This window comes from Perca flavescens, chromosome 21 (assembly GCF_004354835.1).
Source record: "Perca flavescens isolate YP-PL-M2 chromosome 21, PFLA_1.0, whole genome shotgun sequence".
NCBI lineage: Eukaryota > Metazoa > Chordata > Actinopteri > Perciformes > Percidae > Perca > Perca flavescens.
In genome coordinates this window covers 20,040,244-20,058,970 of record NC_041351.1, presented here as the reverse complement: position 1 = coordinate 20,058,970, position 18,727 = coordinate 20,040,244, and the positions used below count along the sequence as shown (strand labels likewise).

At 44.1% G+C, this 18,727-nt stretch overlaps 2 protein-coding genes across 3 annotated transcripts in view; one reads left to right on the top strand and one right to left on the bottom strand.

The window, feature by feature from the left end:
- Window positions 1-574: 574 nt before the first annotated feature.
- si:ch211-141o9.10 (probable endonuclease 4) lies at window positions 575-6,498 on the bottom strand. Of its 2 annotated transcripts, XM_028566892.1 has the most exons (8): window positions 5,537-6,498; window positions 4,965-5,128; window positions 4,678-4,887; window positions 4,328-4,510; window positions 2,954-3,085; window positions 2,650-2,754; window positions 1,780-1,909; window positions 575-1,558 (listed from the first exon to the last, which is right to left on the bottom strand). In XM_028566892.1, exons 2-8 carry the CDS (start codon window positions 5,125-5,127, stop codon window positions 1,498-1,500), a joined length of 984 nt encoding a protein of 327 aa, XP_028422693.1. In that variant the 5' UTR covers window position 5,128; window positions 5,537-6,498; the 3' UTR covers window positions 575-1,497. The 2 variants fall into 2 exon arrangements, with proteins under 2 accessions (XP_028422693.1, XP_028422694.1); XM_028566893.1 differs by lacking the exons at window positions 2,954-3,085; window positions 5,537-6,498 and having other exon boundaries at window positions 4,965-5,401.
- tnrc6ba (trinucleotide repeat containing adaptor 6Ba) overlaps window positions 4,969-18,727 on the top strand; it is a 29,023-nt gene continuing 15,264 nt past the window's right edge. Inside the window, exons 1-7 of the mRNA XM_028568582.1 lie at window positions 4,969-5,670; window positions 6,451-6,589; window positions 8,038-8,127; window positions 9,304-9,325; window positions 11,320-11,766; window positions 11,889-14,855; window positions 18,386-18,550. Coding sequence (XP_028424383.1) covers window positions 8,071-8,127; window positions 9,304-9,325; window positions 11,320-11,766; window positions 11,889-14,855; window positions 18,386-18,550 — 3,658 coding nt within the window. The 5' untranslated portion in view covers window positions 4,969-5,670; window positions 6,451-6,589; window positions 8,038-8,070. The remainder of the gene's footprint in view (window positions 5,671-6,450; window positions 6,590-8,037; window positions 8,128-9,303; window positions 9,326-11,319; window positions 11,767-11,888; window positions 14,856-18,385; window positions 18,551-18,727) is intronic.

The window sequence follows — 18,727 nt, the reverse complement described above, 5'->3', positions numbered from 1 at the left end:
TCTTCATTATTCAAACTCCACAAACAGGAGACTACTTTTTTTCTTTTCGTCAGCAAAGACTCAAACAGGCTGGACAGGCTTTTCCTGTGGGTGGGACCTGAGAGCAGAGACATTCTTGGGCCAGGCACCTCCACTTCCTGTCTCTGTTAACACCACACTGAAAGACACATACTGTCTGGACCTGCTCTTACTTGATGCTTTTATCCCCAGTGTATGAAGCAGGAGATTAAGTTTTAATTCCAAAATTACTTATGTTGCATGTAAACAAGAGTTAACAGCACAAGGTCTCAGTGCCCAGATAATGGAGGGAACAAAACAATCCTGTGACCTTTATGCTATGATCTGAGACAAAGAAGTTCTAGGACAAGAGGTCAGATACAGATATTGTACATACAAGTATATGAAAAGAGTAGAAATGTCATAAAAATACATGTTACATGTAAAAAAGTGGAGAATATATAGATTAATTTGAGTTTTGAACTCAGAAATCACTCCTTTCCGGTTACTGCGTTACCTTATGAGTCTTTACCACCTGTATACAACCGGTCTTGTGTTTAAAATGAATACATGCAGCTGTGGGGAAAAGTTTAATATGAATCCAGAAAACATGATCAAACTTGCATCTGGTTATGTTTGCACTGTTTTTAGTATTAGGAGTCACACTAAAGTCAACACGTATTAGTAGCTCATATTCTAAACCCCACGTTTCTCTCTGTATTTGCTCTCTCGTGTCGTTGTCTCAGCTGCATTCACAGATAGAAAGCTGTAGGTTTCAAAGCCTCAAATGTCAGGTGTGTGTGTGTGTGTGTGTGTGTGTGCACACATGTATGTCTATGTGCACCGTGGGGTGTTGAAATAGGTGTGACAATCAATTGGTGTCCTCCCAGGGGTCAACAGCTGCACCAAAGTGTTGGTATTCAACAGCCGGAGTATTTTAGAGAAGGAATGCGGGGGTTATTATGGATGAGAGTGGTGTGTGTGTGTTAGTTTATAGGGAGTCCTTATAAATCCATATACATCAGTTAAATATAGTGACATGCAATATCATTGGTGAAGTATTAGTTCCTCAAATAATGGCATTTGAAGGGATCAGATAAGAAAAATACAGTTGCCAATAACTACATTAGGTCCTATAAATTGAAACTGCACCATAAGTATGTGACTCTTCAAATGCAAATGTGAATGTAAATTGGATTTTTATACATTTTTAGGTCTGTGCCTGTGTTATTTGGCATCACATCGAGGACTCTGAAATGAAGTTAGTGCTGTGTGTTAATGCTGCCATCTAGAGTCTCAATGTAAACAAGACAACTCATGTTCAGAACTGTCCACCCGGTGATTAACAACCAAACAAATTTGGGTGGGGTGAAAGAGAACGGGCTCTGCCACCCATCCACTTTGGTCCTTGACAAACGATTTGGATTTCTCTTCAGACGTGTGAGCTGTGGTATGGCAGGGTCCAGTTTAGCGGTGCCAACTCATCAGTGGGGGTGCTTACTAGTTTTTCTCACAGAGGGAATAGAGAAGTTCAATCTGCTCAGCATACTCAAACCCTGGCCTGTGGGGAAAGGAAAGAACAGCAATGTTAAAACTGCACCTGCCTCATAATGACATCCATACATTTTTATTTACTTAAAAAAAAAAAGATATAACTCCGTCAGAACAGACCATGCACTCTTTATTATATTCCTATTTTGTAATTTAATTAAGTTGTCCAATGTTAAGACCATATCCATCCATTGTTCACAAACAAACCCCTAGTCTGCGCAGTGATCTCACCGTCCAGGTGTCTCCAGTATCAGAGGGATGTTGTCCAGCCTGGGCTCATTGACAATGTCTCGGAAAGCAGAGATTCCGATGTGACCTTTGCCAATGTCTTCATGGCGATCGAGGTGGCAGCCTAGTTTACCTGCAAAAAAAGGAAACTAAAAAAAGTCAGAAAGGACAGTGAGAGCTAACAAAGCAGAATTTGAATTGAATTCATAACAGTCACAAAGTTCGTCCAACTCCATGAATTCATCGATCTATGTATGTATGGGATTGTTGTGTGTGTGTGCCCTGTGTTTTTTCTCTTGTTCTACATTTCCCATGCAAATAAGTGTGTGACATAACCAGGAGATAATTGGTGGAAAGCTTTCATGCCCCGAACCCCTGATTGGCTGCAGCTGGGGATACCACCTGAAATATAAGGAGCCAAGATGGCAGCTGTCTGCTTGCTTTCCTCATTCTCCATCTCCCAACTGGCCACACTTTTGCTTCATTCAACCTTGTTTTAGATTAAGTACAGTTTCTTTTGAGTAGTAAGGGTGGACTGACAGGTGTGTTAATCCTGTTTTATCAGTTAAGGAGGAAAGTCTTTTGTCACTTTTTGCCATTTTGTTTGTTAGGTTAATTTCTTATCTTCTAGATGGAATCGTTTGTTGGTTATTTTGGTGGCAGGCCACCCTGAAGCCTTGTATAATTTACCTAGATCTATAGGTTATCTATATTTTCTATTTAATGTAAAATAGATGTTTTCTGATATTCAAACAAATAAGTGTTTGTGGCTACTTGGGAGACAGGGAAGATGGGGCCTTTTCATGTTGTGTCCTGGGCACCCCTAGACTGGGGTGTGACAGTGATATTTGTGAGAGAAAGTCCTAGCTGTACCTTTGGAGTCATTGAGATGGATGGCTTTAAGATAGTGGAGCCCCACTTCCTGATCAAACTCATCAAGCATGGCCTTCACTCCTCCCTCTGCAGCCACGTCATATCCTACCAAGACATGAAACAACACTTAAGCACAAGAGCAAACAACACTCGCAGCCCTAATGGCAGTATTAATATTTTAAGGCTTAGATATAAAAGCAGATTATACGTTTATACCATGAAGTTAAAGCAAACTAAACTATTTTCCGTTTTTGATTGCCCTCGATTTTGTGGGCCAAAAAGATTAACGTCAGGTATCACTCACCTGCTGCGTAGGCGTGGCAGGTATCCAGACACACTCCTACTCTGGTCTGGTCTCTCACTTTGTCTATGATGCTCTTTAGCTCAGAGAACTTCCCACCCACCGTACTGCCCTGACCGCTCATGTTCTCCAACACTGACCACAAGAAAAGAAGGCATTATCAGTCCGACACACCAATTCAACTCCAATACTCCTCTTCTCTCCCCCCAAACACCTGACGCACGTCCAAAATTGGGTTTGGCTGACGTTGTTCATTCCTAAAGCATAGCCTGGGGCCAGTTGTGCTACTGCTTCACTGTTTTTGCAGGCATTCCGCTGCAGTGTATTCTTGTCACACCAGCGGCATTTAGGGTACGTGAGTCAAAAGGACTGTGGTCATTGTCCTGAATCACAAGTAATACAACACCGGTGTCAAGCCTGAAGTCAGTTCCGCAAATTGTAAGTTACGTATTAACACAGAAGACAGTCTGAAGTCAAATGGTATTGTTGGACATGACGTGCCTAATTTGTTTTAATAAGTGACTTGTGGTGTTAAAATATGAATCCTCCCAAATGGTGTCAAGAACATTATAAAGTCCAATTTTCTTAATCACATGCAAAGGGATTAACCCAAAAATTGTGATTTTAATCAAATTTTATTTTAATTTGTGTGCACTGGATTTGACTGCTGAATTGTCGCGCTGTGCTGAGATTCAAATACTCAAAGCATTGTCTTCCAGTAAGTTCGTATTTCAGTGAAGCTCCTAATGTTCTCTGTTCGACAATGCCGTCAACAGGTACGGATATAAATCCCTGTTAGGGCTGCTAGCCTGGTCCTAAAAACTTCCTTTACTGTCAGTGTTGGTGAGGTTCTCTACTGTTGATCTTTGCTAAAGCAGTTTTCATGTGTTTAGCATATATCATTGTGGTTTTCTGACTTATTTCCCTTGCCACATGACACCAATTTGCAGTTGATGCACTAGCACCAGCGACTATCTGGCCTCATAACCTCGAAGTTCCTGTCTTTCTTGGAAACAATTTTTTTATAAAAGTGATTATAAGACCTTTGTTAAAGCGGACACACACTGCTAATTCAACTGAATAGCCTTGATGGGAGTATCTGCCTTTGTAATAATGGTTTACAGTAGTCCCTCCATGAATTGCAGAGGCATCAGTCTCAAACACCGCAAAATTATGTAAGAAAAAGCATGGACCAGTGGTCGCAGATTGACCCTCATCACAAAACCAAGTACATTTAACCAGATGTTTTGAATGCTACAAATATGAACCACACTTAATCTAGATATTATGAGCTTCATCAGAAAGGCATTTGCTGTGGGGCTACTGTATAGCACTGGGAGTTTGTTATTTGGATGATGTTAAGTCCAGCCCCTGTACCTGTAACCACAGCAGGGGTTTGCTGGTGAGCATGATTAATAGCTCCTGCTATCTTCGCCACACACTGCTCAGTGGTGATGGAGCCCAGGGAGGAACCAGGGTGGAAGTTGTAGAGGTTGAGGCCCAGGAGGCTGCAGCGGCTGAGCTCATCCACCAGCATGGCCTGGCTCTTCTCAAACACATCTGGGAGCAACATGGTGCACAAAACGGAAGAGGTTGTCGCAGAGAGAGGAGAGGAGACACGGTTGAAAAGATTAAATTCCAACTAAACAAAACCAGGCCAGGTAACTGATGAGTGTGAGGGAGCAAGGGATAGTTGGAGACATGACATCCATTGGTTTCTGACAAACCCTCTTTAGGAGATCCACAGTTCATCAGGTAGGACCCATGAGGCAGGATGTGAGCTGGGTCATACTCCTGTAGGGAACATTGCTCCCGAAACTTGGCTGCAGCGGTCTGGTCCAGTGCAGGCCTCTTCCATGACCGTTGGGAGCCCAGAAACAGAGCGAAACTGCTGCCACCCATCTCTGTGCAGGACCCCACTGCTTTCCATATCCCACCTGGGGACATAGACATTACAATAAATATTGAGTGTGTGTTTTAACTACTCAAGGAGAGTTTAATAAGATCGCATTACCTTGAATGCCAACATGAGCTCCAATGTATTTGTTATTCCTGCGGTTCTTCCTCCTCCTGTCTCCTCTCTCCTCAGCCTCCTCCTCATTGCCCTCTCTGTGCTGTTCTCCTCCCAAAGCCTCCTCGGATGTCCTTTTCCTTGCTCCTCTCTTTTTCGGACCCATGCTATGCAACAGATATGAGCGGCGCTTATGAATATGCTAATTTCTGCAAATGGCTGTTAAGACTTTAGTGGCAAACTTAAAGTTTGCATTTGGGAGGGATGTTAACCTACGAAGCATTAACGGTGGTGATAAGCTTGACTGTCAAAAGTTTATGAAGGTCAAAATGCGTCTTTTATGCATCCCTCCCGATAGGAGCCAGCCAGTCAGAGGGCTTCCACGCAGCTGCCACAAGCTGGCCATTGGAGACGCTTCATGCTGAGCAGCAAAATGGCCGCCCGTCAACCGACTGACTACACAGCGCTTTGAAATTTAAATTCTTCTGCACATTAGGGTTTACACTATTACAGTGTTAGTACTTATTTACATCCAGTTGCTTATTGCGTGTGTATTCTCATCATCTGCCACTTACTTGACTGTTCGCTCAGGCGTCGCTGTTCTTGTAGCCTCGACGAATGCCTCAAAAAGCTAAAAAAGAAAATCGCACTAAAGCACTTTAGCTAAGCTAGCTAGCACGCTAGCTTTTCTTCATATGTGATTCCAGAGGTGAGTAACGTTCGCTGGAGATGTGATAACTATTTCTCAGCGTTGTAACATTTCATAATTTGTATGCATGCAAAATGACTGCAACATATTTGTTAATGAAATGCCATTCCACTGCTCTTGCTAGCTAACGCCGTTAGCCTGGCTACTTGTAGCTTCTGTCAGTAGCTACGTTAGCTAGCTAATATTCGATAGCATTAGCTAGCACTGTTGTAGCCGTATCTGTGGTTGTGCATTAGCAGTGGCAGATATGTGGCTCAATGCTCGGTGTGTACACAGTAGTTAACGTTACCTAGCTTACGTTGTTTGAAAACTGGTCGATCTCGCTAACAGTAACGTAGTAACATAATCTGCGTGCTGTTTATATTATAAAGTAGCATATGAGCCAAACCACTCCTTAATGTTAGCCATCGACGACATATTTTACCAGCAGCTGCTGTTAAACTTGTCGCCTGTATATACATATAATTAACGTGAATGTTACAGGGATGAAGGTGGTTGGATATATACGCTAACCCGTTTATGCACGGTCCAGTTTAAGCGACTTTAATCACCTGTGTGTCTTCCATTTTTAGCATAAGAAAGCTCAGATCTTCTAACTTAGTTAGCTAATGTTGTAGCGTTAACTAGCTAAATGCGGATGAGCTTGTGATAACGTCGACAGGACAACACATTTATTGTAACATTAGCTGGTGTAGTTTACATCCGTGATTTGAAGAGCGGAGTGCAGACCTGACAGCTTGTAATAACATAATAAACAGGTCTGGCTTTCTGATGCACCAGGCCTGAGATCAGAAATGCTTCAGGAAGGATGTCGGGTTCGTTGTCTGTGAATCAAGGAATCCTGCCTGCTGGAACTGTTATGGCACTGAGCAAAAACGAAACCAACTAAAAACAGACACCGTCAGGGCCTAGCAATTCAGTAAGTTTATGCATTTAAACCGTCTGTTCTCTAAGTTTTTCAACATTGTGATATGCGTTTGGATACACTGTGGGATTTCGGTTATTGCCATATTCTAATATACTGGTGTATTAAATGTGTGCTTCCTTGCAACAGTAGAGTAACAACATTTTCTAAGCCTGTTAGATTGTTAAAGCTAAGTAAAATTATCAGTGGATCATGCCTTTACCGTTTTGACCATCATATATACAGTATTAATGGTTTTCTTTAGAAAACAATCAAATAATAATTTTCTATAAGGTTGGGCTGGGCAATATATCTATTATATCGTAATATGATATGGCACAAGTGTTGTCTGTTCCTGGTTTTAAACTCTACAGTGAAGTTATGCCATTTCACCACACTGTTCTCGCAGTCCTATTATTTAACAGGGACCATACAAGTAAACGTAGTTACGATACAAAGGCCGTAACTGATGCACAGCATATAGAGTTTATAGCTAGTGCTAATTCTCAACTCTTGTCCCTGGTTGGGCATTTCTAAGAACATTATAAAACCGATACATACATAAGAAAAGAGAAATAAAAAATAAAAATCATTGGCATTTCTTCATACACACACAAATATATTGTGATAGTGACTTTCTCCATATTGCCCAGCCCTACTATAAAGCATCAACATCTAACTCTAAAATAGCACTACAGTTTATCAATATTTATCCACATTGAGGTATCTAATCATAAATATTTTGTTAATTGGATTTGTCCATGTCAGCCTGCTCTGTTCTTATATTGGGCATCCTAATGACAATGCATTATTTGGTGTTGTAGTATTGCACACATTTCTTGTCTCACAGCTGTTAAAGCAACACTCCATTTTATAAAACTTCAGTTGGTCACTTGTAATGGTTTCCATAGCCACATACAGACTCAGTCAGTCTGCTGACACTATTAGTTAGCTGTCTAAATCAAGCTCTTTGTAAACCGTCTAAATTGGTTGAAACTAGGGCTGGGCAATATATTGATTTTGTGAAATGAGACTAGATAATGTCTTAGATTTTGGATATCGTAATATGGCATAAGTGTTGTCTTCCTGGTTTTAAAGGCTGCATTACAGTTACATGATCAACTTACAGTATGCATATCATAGGGATAATTGCTTGTTTGTTGTCCATATGTCCAGCAGTATTCTTAGCTCTAGCACCTGATAGCTGCTTTATCCAATCAAGTATGCAGTCCATTGTTGCTTACACACATGGATGGAGGCTCACGTGGCCATGAGCCACACTGCCACTGTTATGTTGTCTTTTTCCCTTGATTCTTGCTGCAGTCATCATTAACTATTGGTCAGTGTTTTTTTAGCAGTGATTTGAAAAAAAAAAAGCCACTGGCTATACAAAGGAAGCACTCGGTGACTTGAAAATGGTGACTGTGTGACTACATTTTTGGATACCCTTCTTTTTCCTCTAGAAGAAAGGAGTATCAGGACAGGAGCAGTAGTTCATGGAAGACAAGAAAAGGAAAAAAGACGACAAAAGGAAAAGGGAAGCCTCTCAGAAGGTGAGCATATTTAAAGTTACTTGCAGGCTCCTCCATATGGAATGATGGGATGAGTTAGGAATATACTGTATTCATATCTGAATACAGCAGTTTACATTTACATCAAAATATGGTGATTCCATTACACTCATGAAATAACTTATTTCGGATGTTAATTTTAGTTTAAGCACAAACCATGTGCGTAGGTAAACCTTGATGTGTGGATGAGAACTTTTAAAAAAACGTAACATTAAAAAATACTTGATCTAGGGTCTCGACTAACTCGCTCCTACTGGAGGCACACACCAACAACATTTATAATTGTTTGGTGGCACCGAATAGATTAATTGATGTTGAACTATTGTTGTATGTGTATTGTATGTGCTTTTTGCAATAAATGTTGTTGTCCTTAAAGTGTGCCACTGTCTTGTACATAGGGCTGCCACCTCTTAGTCGATTAGTCGACTAATCGGTCGTTTTGGTCTTAGTCGACTAAGATTTCTTTAGTCGATTAGTCATTTTTTATGCTTATTCATGCTTAATTATTTATTTCAGGAAACTTCTGAGCACATTTATGGTAAACACAAGATTTAAAGTGGTGCTTTTGCAGGATTAATTGTGGAGAAACTCAGTTTTACAGATGGTTAATTAACTACATTTATATTGTGCTTTTCTAGTCTTAACCACCTCTCAAAGCGCACAGATCTGTCAATTAAATCAACTAATCGATTAGTTGACAAAATCCTATAAGTGTTAGTCGACTAAGAATATCTTTAGTCGAGGACAGCCCTACTTGTACAGGTTGTATAGATCTCATTCACATCCTTATCCAATCATATATTGGTTCATGACAATATTTTTTAAACAATAGTTTGCGATGAACACAATTCTGAAAGATTTCATTGACCCAGGAGGAGTTTTAGGTTGCACTGTTCTAAAAATATGAAATGGAACTAATTGGAAGAAAACTAAATCATGATCGTCAACATTGTTTTGATTATGTGTCAGTGTTACGAGAATACTGTTTCAGACAAGGGGTAGGGGGGAATGTTTTCTTTATCTAACCACAATCACAGTTTTATAGTTATGAATCTATTCTTGATGTTGTCTGCTGAATAAAATGTATTTTATGTTGTCCTCACTTTGATGCTTTTTAAAGAATGATTTTTAGTAACTAGTTTCTTATCATCATTTTAGGTCACAGAACAAAAAAACAAAGGTAAGCAGCACAGTGATGTACTGTATGTGTGTATGTTTGGATATAGTCAGGTGTTTCCTATGTTCACCAAAAGTTCCTTTATCGGTCTTCTGACATTTGATCTTTTATTTTTAAGTTGTATTCTTATTAGGGCCCGAGCGCCGACAGCGGCGAAGGCCCTATTGAAACTGAAGGAATTATTTTTCTTTTTCTTTTTCTTGTCAAATGAATTGGCTTTTTGAGGGGCTTAACATATTCAAAAACTCACCAAGTTTGGCGGTCGCATCAAGTCTGGTGAAAATTTACGTATTTTAAGGGTTTCGGGAATAGTCGCACAAAAATGGCTCGCTAGCGCCCCCTAGAAAGTTAAGGAAATTGAGGCCCTCCAGTGTGTTTAACGTAGACTCGCAAAACTTGGTACACATATGTAGCATGTCAAGATGTACAAAAAACTTCATTAGAGCCATACCCTAAACCCAACAGGAAGTTCGCCATTTTTAATTAAATGTTCGAAATTAGTGCGATTTTGGCCATTTCCACATGTCGTACTTTAACGAACTCCTAGAGATTTCATCCGATCAACTTCAAACTCGGTCTGTGCCATCTTAAGAAGTTAAAGATGAAAAGTTGTTGAAAGAAAAACTTTTCGTCATAGGGCGTGGCCGTGGCAGGGCGGCCATTTTGTGCGTTTCGCCGCCGAAACAGGAAGTGGGTGTAACTCGAGTGTACGTTGTCCGATTACCTCAAAACTTTTCAGGATTCATAAGAGTCCAACCCTGAGGACAAATAAAGGCCGATATTTACTTAAAGTCATAGCGCCCCCTAGTGGCAACAGGAAGTAGGCCTAAAAGTCAAGGTGCTATACTTTAACGAACTCCTCCTAGAGATTTCATCCGATGGACTTCAAACTTGGTCTGTACCATCTGTACCTTACCGATGAAAATGTATAAAAAGAAAAACTTTTCGTCAGACGGCGCGAGCGTGGCGTGGCGGCCATTTTGAGTGTTTAGCGATGAACAAAGAATTTATTGTAACTTGAGTGTACATTGTCGTATCTGCCCGAAATTTCTTAGCGCCCCCTGCTGGCAACAGGAAATGCTCCTTATATGACAAACATCATCCGATTTACATGAAACTCAGAATGTGTGGTCTACATGTGATAGTGAGCCGCCCCCTACAATATGACCACGCCCACTTACTCAGGCCACGCCCCCTTTCATAACATTTTAACCGTTTATGGTATACCCTTGTGTGAGGTGTCTTTGAACTCAGCACCGACTTCCCTTTTAATTGGTGATGGTTTGACCCGCCCCCTAAGCTTTAGCCACGCCCACTTTCATAACATTTGAACCGTTTAAGGTATACCCTTGTGTGAGGTGTCATTGAACTCAGCACAGACTTCCTTCTTCATCGGTGATGGTTTGACCCTCCCCCTAAGCTTAAGCCATGCCCCCTTTCATAACACTTTAACCATTTAAGGTTGATCCATGTGTGAGGTATCAATGAACTCAGCAGACTTCCTTATTCATTGGTGATGGTTTGGCCCGCCCACTATGTTGAAGCCACCTTTTTAATAAATGCTGACCCATCTAAGGTAGAGTCTTGTGTGAGGTATCATTGAACTCGGCAGGGAGTTCCCTTTTCATTGTTGACAATTTGCGGCATCTGAGTGCCGCGCAAATGCACGGTCGCAAGGATCGGCGTCCGCCGGTAACTCCGACACGCGCGAGGGCCCGTCCATCGCTGCTCGCAGCTTTAATTCTTAATTGTCTTTTGCAATATTTGCTTGTTTTAGTTAAAAAAAGTCTAAGATAAATGCAAAACATCTGTATCGGGGAATTCTTTTTTTAGCATCTTCCCTTTCCTTATCTGCTTCATACCAAAATACAGTTAGTGCTTACATTTACAGGAAGTGAATTGTGCACTGTTCTTCTTATTTAACCAAGATGTACTTGTTTTAAATTATGCTTAATTTCATCCCCTCTGTTTCTCTCCCTGCCTTGGTCGTCCTGCAGTGCCAGACTTGACCAAGCCGGCATCTGCCCAGTCTCCTGTCACTCAGAGCAGCTCTGCCTCCCCCAGCCCTGGACCCACCCCCTCTGTCTCCCCATCCCCAGCCACCTTGGGCCCTGGCAGTGCTGCCACCCCGTCACAGGGCGGCAACAATGCCAAGCGCCTGGCGGTGGCCAACGGACAGCCCACCTCCACCACCATTTCTTCCTCCACCGCTGGCGCCCTCAGTGCTGCCGGAAACGGCAGTACAAGTAGCGGAGGCGGTGCCCAGGCGCCTCAGCAGCAACCGCGCTACATGCCGAGAGAAGTGCCGCCGCGATTCCGCTGCCAGCAGGACCATAAAGTGCTACTGAAGAGGGGTCAGCCGCCATTGTCCTCCATGCTGCTGGGAGGGGGAGGAGGAGGAGGAGGAGGGGATGGCCCCAATGCAAACTTGGCTGCTGTCTCAGGTAAGTGTTAGAAATGCTGTATGCCACATAAAGAACTGATCCATTATATGTAAAAATTATTTTGATAATTTCTTTCTTCCTTTGACCCCTAAAGTTTCTCTCTGTGGGATTTGATTTTTCAGATTCTGGTGCAGCTGCCTCCTCATTGGCCCTCACCTCATCATCAGTTGCTGCTTCTACTACTACTTCTAATTATGCAAATTCCATGTGGGGGGCGAGCTCAGGCAGCCAGGCCTCCTCTCAGGGCAGGGAGAAGGTGATCGTTGATGGCAACGACCTGGAGGAATGGCCTAGCATCGCTGGCAGTGATGGAGGAGGAGCTTCTTTCACCGGGGCTGGAGGGGGCAGCAGCAACAACGGAATGCCTGTGAACAGCATTAGTGCCTCTGGCAACCAATCCTCACCCACTTCCTCGTTCTCTTTGCCCAATGAATGTATGCAGTCGTCCAACGGTGTGGCGTGGGGGATGGCTGCCTCCCAGGGTCATCTTGGAGGAGGGAATGCGGTAGCTGCAGCTGGGCCTCTGCTACAACAGCCCTCCTCACTTTCCAAAGCCTCCGCTGTGCCAGGGAGCCATGACGCCAGTGGCCCCGTCGAAGGCAGCAGTGGGATTCCAGGTGCCAACTTCAATCCAAATGCCAACCCTTCGGCCTGGCCTGCCCTGGTGCAGCAGGATGGGCCCGCTGCTGCAGGGGAGGGAGGTCCATCTTCCTTCCATCACCAGGGCCCTGTAGGGTCTTTGTCTGCCAACAACTCCGCTTCCCTGGGCCTGGGGCTGGGAGGCGCGGCAGTCGGGGTGCTGGGGGGTCACCCACCTTTATCTGTGAATCAATCAAGCACCCATCAGCGGCAACTTCACCAAATGCAATCACGAGACAGAGAGATGGGAGGGGGGAAGTGGGACAGCGAATCAGCGGGACCAAAAATCGCAGGGGGGGAAGGAATTGGGGGAATGGACCGTGGTGTTGGAGGAGGCGAGATGAGTGTGGGAGACCACAGCCTCACCTCCTCATGGAGAGGCCAGTCTTCTTACCCTGCAGCTAACTCCAAAACGGGTGCCTCAAGAACTGATGGATGGGAGGGTGGAGCAGGTGGCACAGGGGGATTCGGAGCTGCTGAAGGAGATAATGGGACATCTGGTTGGGGGTATCAGAGTTCCACTACTGGGGTAAATGCTTGGGGCAGTGCTGGAACTGGGGCAAACAGTAGTCAAACCTCCGGGGTATCTCAGGGAGGGTGGGGGTCAGCAGGAGTAGGAGGGGAGAGAGGGGTTTCTGGTGTTGATTGGGGTGGGAGCTCCACCAGTACTGGTGGAGCTAATCCAGGAGGTGATGGAATTGGTGGAGCCTGCAGCAGTAACAGCAGCAGTAGTGGGGGCAGCACAGCTGGCAACCCCCCTGCCACCTCCTCCTCTTCCTCAACAGCCACCACTACAACCAGAGCTTGGGACAATCAAAAGGGGGAGAGTGAAACAGGGGAATGGGGTGGGGGAGTAGACAGACAGGGAGCACAGGGAGGATCCTCATCCAGTGGTGGAAATTCCAGAAACGGGAGCAGGTCTAACAGTAGTCACAGTCGACCTCCTCCCCGCTCTGCACCTAACGCTGAAGCTGCCTTACAGAACCTGCTTAGCCGGTCTGATTTGGACCCTCGGGTCCTGTCCAACACAGGCTGGGGCCAAACACAGATCCGACAAAACACGTCCTGGGAGTTTGAAGAACATGGAGGACAGATTAAAGGTGGATCGTCATCAACTACATCGAAACACGCATCTTCTCTTGGTGGTTCTTCTCAGTATTCTGGAGGACCCAGAACTCTAATGACTGATTCTATGGGTCCAGGGGTCAGTCCTTCCCTGGTTCCATCTGCTGCGTCCCCCGTAGAGGGCTGGGAAAGCAGCAGCAACAGTAGCAGTAGTGGGGCCTCTCTGTCTGGGAGAGCCCCACCACCGTCAGGCCCCAACATGAGGAATCTTGGCGTCTCACAATCTGGGCCAGTGAACACAACGGGACCTGGTATAGGGTCAGGGGCAATGCCAGGACATAGCCAGCAGGGGAAGGCTACAGGCTGGGGTGGAGGAGGGATGGGGGCTGGGGATGGCCAGCAGGCAAAGGGCTGGGGGAATGAGGAATGGAGAGACAGTAGTAGAGGAGGAAATGGAGGAGGATGGGGTGATCTTGGGCAACAGGGAGACCCAGTGAGTGGAGGCTGGGGAGGAAATAAGGAGGAGAAAGGGACAGGGGGGTGGAAAGAAATGGGAGGGAATGGAGGAGGGAGTGGGTGGGGATCAGGACCGAAGGCTGGGGCAGGTAGGGATTGGGGAGAGCAACAGTCTAAATCAAATAGCGGAGGAGGGGGATGGGAGAATGAGAGGAAGAATGGAGGAGGAAACTCAGGTGGGGATTCAGGTGTGGGTAGTTGGGGGAGCTGGGATGATGGTGCTCCTCGGAGAACCTGGGGAGCAGGGGGCACAGGGGGAGGAGGGAGTGGAGGAGGAGGGGGGGTGGGTGTTGCTGGGGGCATGGGGTCCAAACCCCATCAAAGTTGGAGTGGAGGAAACAAAATGCACCAGATGCCAAACAGCCAGCCGGGCTCCATCACAGGCCCACCGGCACAACTGCAACAATCGCAGCCCCGCAATCAGCATCCACAGCGACAGCAAGCGTTGGACCAAGGGGCTATGCAAGGAGTCGGGGGGAGGAAACCCATCTCTCAAGCCCAGAATCAGAACCAAAGCTCAGGCTGGACCTCGGGGCCCATCCCTGGTGGCTCCATAGGGGGTGGAAGCACTTCTGAACCCAGCGGCTGGGAGGAACCCTCACCGCAGTCTATAAGCAGGAAGAACGAGATAGATGATGGAACATCAGCATGGGGAGACCCAACCCATTACAACTACAAGCCGGTCAACCTGTGGGATAAGAACAGCGCCCCTGCTGGGCAGCAGCCGCATGACCAGCCTCAGCCTCAGGCTCAACAACAGCAACCACAGGCACCTCCGATACAGCAGCAGCCTAGCAGGCAGGCCGCAGGGCTAGGAGGTAACCGAGACTTCAACACTGGCCATGGACCTGGAAAAACTTCAGCTATAGGTAAGACGCCACAAACTGTGAACTTGACCATAGTACAGTGATTTTGAAATTGTCATAAAGGGAAAACTTATTTCATATGTTGCTTAAAGGGGACCTATTGTATAGCATTTTAAGGTTAATACTACGGCTGCACGATTAATCTAATTGCAATCGCGATGTTACTCTGTACGATTACATAACCGCAACATTTTTGCGGTTTGAGTAAACAAATGTATTCATTTAATAACCATTTTTATTTAATTTTCCAAAATATGAAGTTATTTAAAAAAGTATTGCACTTTTTTGTTTATGTAGGCTATTTCTTATGCTTGTTTGACTTTGTTTTCAAGTAAAAAAAATACACATTTCAAAATTTTAGTAGCTTATTTTCTGCATTTTCCTTGATAATTAAGTAAACTCATGAAACAATTATATCATAATCGCAGCATTGTCAATCGCAATATGACTTTTTCTCCAAATCGTGCAGCCCTAGTTCACATATGTATTTTGTGTTTCTACTAGAACGCATGTTCTCATACTGCCCATGGCCAAATGCACCTGAATTTACCCTCCGTATGAGAAGGTCTGTTGGAGTGCCTGTCTCTTTAAGCCCCCCTCCTGAAAAAGCCCAGTCTGCTCTGATTTCCGTATCAGCGCTCCTTTGTACCATGCAAACACCAATGAAGGCTTTTGAACCCAATACTACCCAACCGGATGTGTTTCAACAGTAATGTGACCCGAAATTGGGGAGAAATTAACAACATTGGTAGCCAAGATTACAGCTTCTCTGGCGTTGGCTGTAGCTCCAGTAATTGTGGCAATAAACGCTGCAATAACGTTACCCCCCCCCAAAAGCAGATGAAAAACATGGAAAGTGGAGCATTCCGAACACTGGGAAATCTGAGGTTTTAGCTCACAAGGATTTCCTTGTATGACATTAACCTCATTATTTGATGCTTTTGACATTCAAATTCGACATTGTAACATTATAGATATGACAGAAAATATGGAAAAGCTAATAGGTTCCATTTAATAAAGTTCATTGAGAAAAGATGTCCTAAATAGCAAACCTATTTTATTGACTTTTCTTTTTTTACACTCTTTCAGAAGAACTGAAATATCAATTAAAACTTTCAACTTGTATTATAAGCTACATTTTGTTAAAACATTTTGTTTACAGAAGCATTTACAGAGGATGTAAGGTTTAGAACCGCAGTTCATCTTATGGTAGTATATGTCGTATTTTGCTGGAGGGAAATTGGGAAGTATTGATTACTTATACAATGTGAAGGATTCAGATTCCTGCAATAAGAAAACGGTCTCATTATGTCAGTGAAAATTGTCTTCCAAAAAAATAAAATTAACAAACTATTCACCAAACCATTCACACATGCATTCAACAACAAAACAACAGCTGTTTTCACACATACAGGTAATTCACTTCTCGTTCAAATCATTTTGACTTTAGTCGCGCAACCTTGCCCCTATTTTCACCTGTTGCTGAGTAACGTACATTAACATCACATGGTCTCATGAATGTAGCATACCTCTAGCAAGCTCCTTCGTAGTAACTAGCGGTAAAAAAAACATCGAAGAGGAGCTCCGTGCTACAGAGCGGCGATTACTAATTGTTTAAGCCGCTACAGACCTCCGTCACAGCTCGGCCGTATCAGTGGCATTTAGTAGATGTGTTGAACCGCAACAGAGTTCCTCAACACCGGCTCCGATGTTCCGTCAGGTCAGCGGTAGTTGGTGGTTCAGTTATCCGAGAATAGGTGACTGTCAGCCGGGTACAGAGCGCCAAGAGCTGCCGGTCATTTCGGCGGAGATTACGGTTAATAAAGTAATGAAACAACTAGTAAGAAAAGAACTAATGTTAGTCCCTGTCACTGCCATGTTGTTTGTGTATCTCTATGGCAAACACGCTGGGGGAGGGCTGAGCCTGTTCGGAACTACGGGAGCCCAGAGGGGAGCGTCGTTGAATGTTAAGGAGAAAACGGATTTTCATTTAAACAATTCGACGTTAACTACACATTTGAGTTAATCGATGAAATCGATTTATCGCCCAGCCCTAGTCACTACTGTGTATATACACATGCAGCTGGCAATGGTTTGACTGGATCTGAACGCTCCGCTGTATAGCGCTAATGGTATCTCCGTTTGCAGAGTCAGACTGTACCAGACTCTCCCGGTGACCATGCTGCTCTTGGGACTGGCGGCACAGCAAGAAACTGCTGCTGACAGACGCAGAGCTCTCTCTCTCTCTCTCGCTCTCGCTCTCGCTCTCTCTCGCTCTCTCTCTCTGTGTGCGCCGTCTATCAGTATAAAATAAAAACTCGTGGTAGCGTTAAATATTTTTTCCAACGTTTTGGCACAGTTTGTTTTAACACCTGATGTGAGTCGTACGTTAGTATGCATGAAAACCAAAGTTTCGAGTGCTTTGGCGGCATTGCCCTGACTCCCTGAATAAGCTGCAGAGACGTCGTCTCGCTCCGCCTCTCTGCCGTTCATGTTACAGCAGCAGTTAAACTGTATTTCACACTATGATGGTTACATTTGCAATTAATCCGCGGTTCAAATGCATGCCGAACTGTAGGGGAGGTCCGTTACACTACTGTAGGCCTATAGGCTATTCAACATCACTCACAATTTTTTGATCAATATTTAAAAATAGAAAAAAATATTGTTACCTGCCACCAGAATTTAGCATTTTCCTTGACATAAATTAAGATGTTTTTACCATACATTTGTGCCTGAAAATGTATTAGAATGTAGGAAATGAAGTCTTTGACACTCAAAATTTCCTGGGGCATGACCCCCAGACCCCCCACTTCATATGTGTCCCCTCAAAGGCCCAGTCTGAGCCAGGAAAAACCCTGATGTGTGAATTGGAGTGTGTTTCTGAATCAGCTGACACAATTTGGCAGCTCAAGGTGTTGAAGCATTTTGACAAATGTTCTTTATCGGCTGTCTGTGGAAAATCACAAAGAAGTTAACAACTCAAAAATGCATTACTACAAATGCAGCGGTTACAGGAAAGGTTGATCTGCTGTTTATAGATTAGCATGGACGTTTAGCGTATCAAAACAAAAATGTATTTCTTTTTCAGCCAGCCACCTGCTTGCTATCTCTGCACTTTCATCTCAAAACCACATTATCATGACTCAGCTACAGTACTGTAGCTTCAGTGGGTGCTCTAACTGAGTACAGCTGAGGTAAAAACACATTTTCTGTCAGTGACTATTCACTGGGTAATACTCTGACTGCAGAGAAGATGCTTTGATTTTGATATGCATTTTGGATCAATGTCAAGCCATTAACTCATCAAAAAAGTACATGTGAGAAAGAGAGTTGCCATAGCTTTTTGTTGCTAACCCCTGTAAACGTGCACAGACTAGACGCAGATTACTACGTAAACAAAACACAGCTCAGTCTGCGTGTGCAGAGTCTAGACGTTGGACTGGAATTGAGAAGAAACCATTGTGTCCTTACATAAAGGGTCTCTACCAGTTTGCTCCATCTTAACCTGTGTTGTCCTTGTGTGTCTGCAGGTCCATCAGGTTGGAGTGGCACTTCTCCAACTAGTCCTTCAGTAGACACTGGCACGGCAGCTTGGGGAAAGACTACTGATGCCCCTACTGGCTGGGGAGAGCCTGATGATGTTGGAGGGAAGACAACGGGCTGGGGAAACCCTTCTCCCATCCCCACCAAATCTGGTTAGAAAATCAAATAAAAACATATGAGCATATGAGGTGAAAACACCTTGAAATGAATTTGAATCAAATATGGTATCTACTGGATATCCATACAATCAGATTTTGAGGATTGTGTTGGTTGTGCCAGGTTAACCTAAATATTTTTGATGCATTGCATTTGTAACATTGGCATGCTTA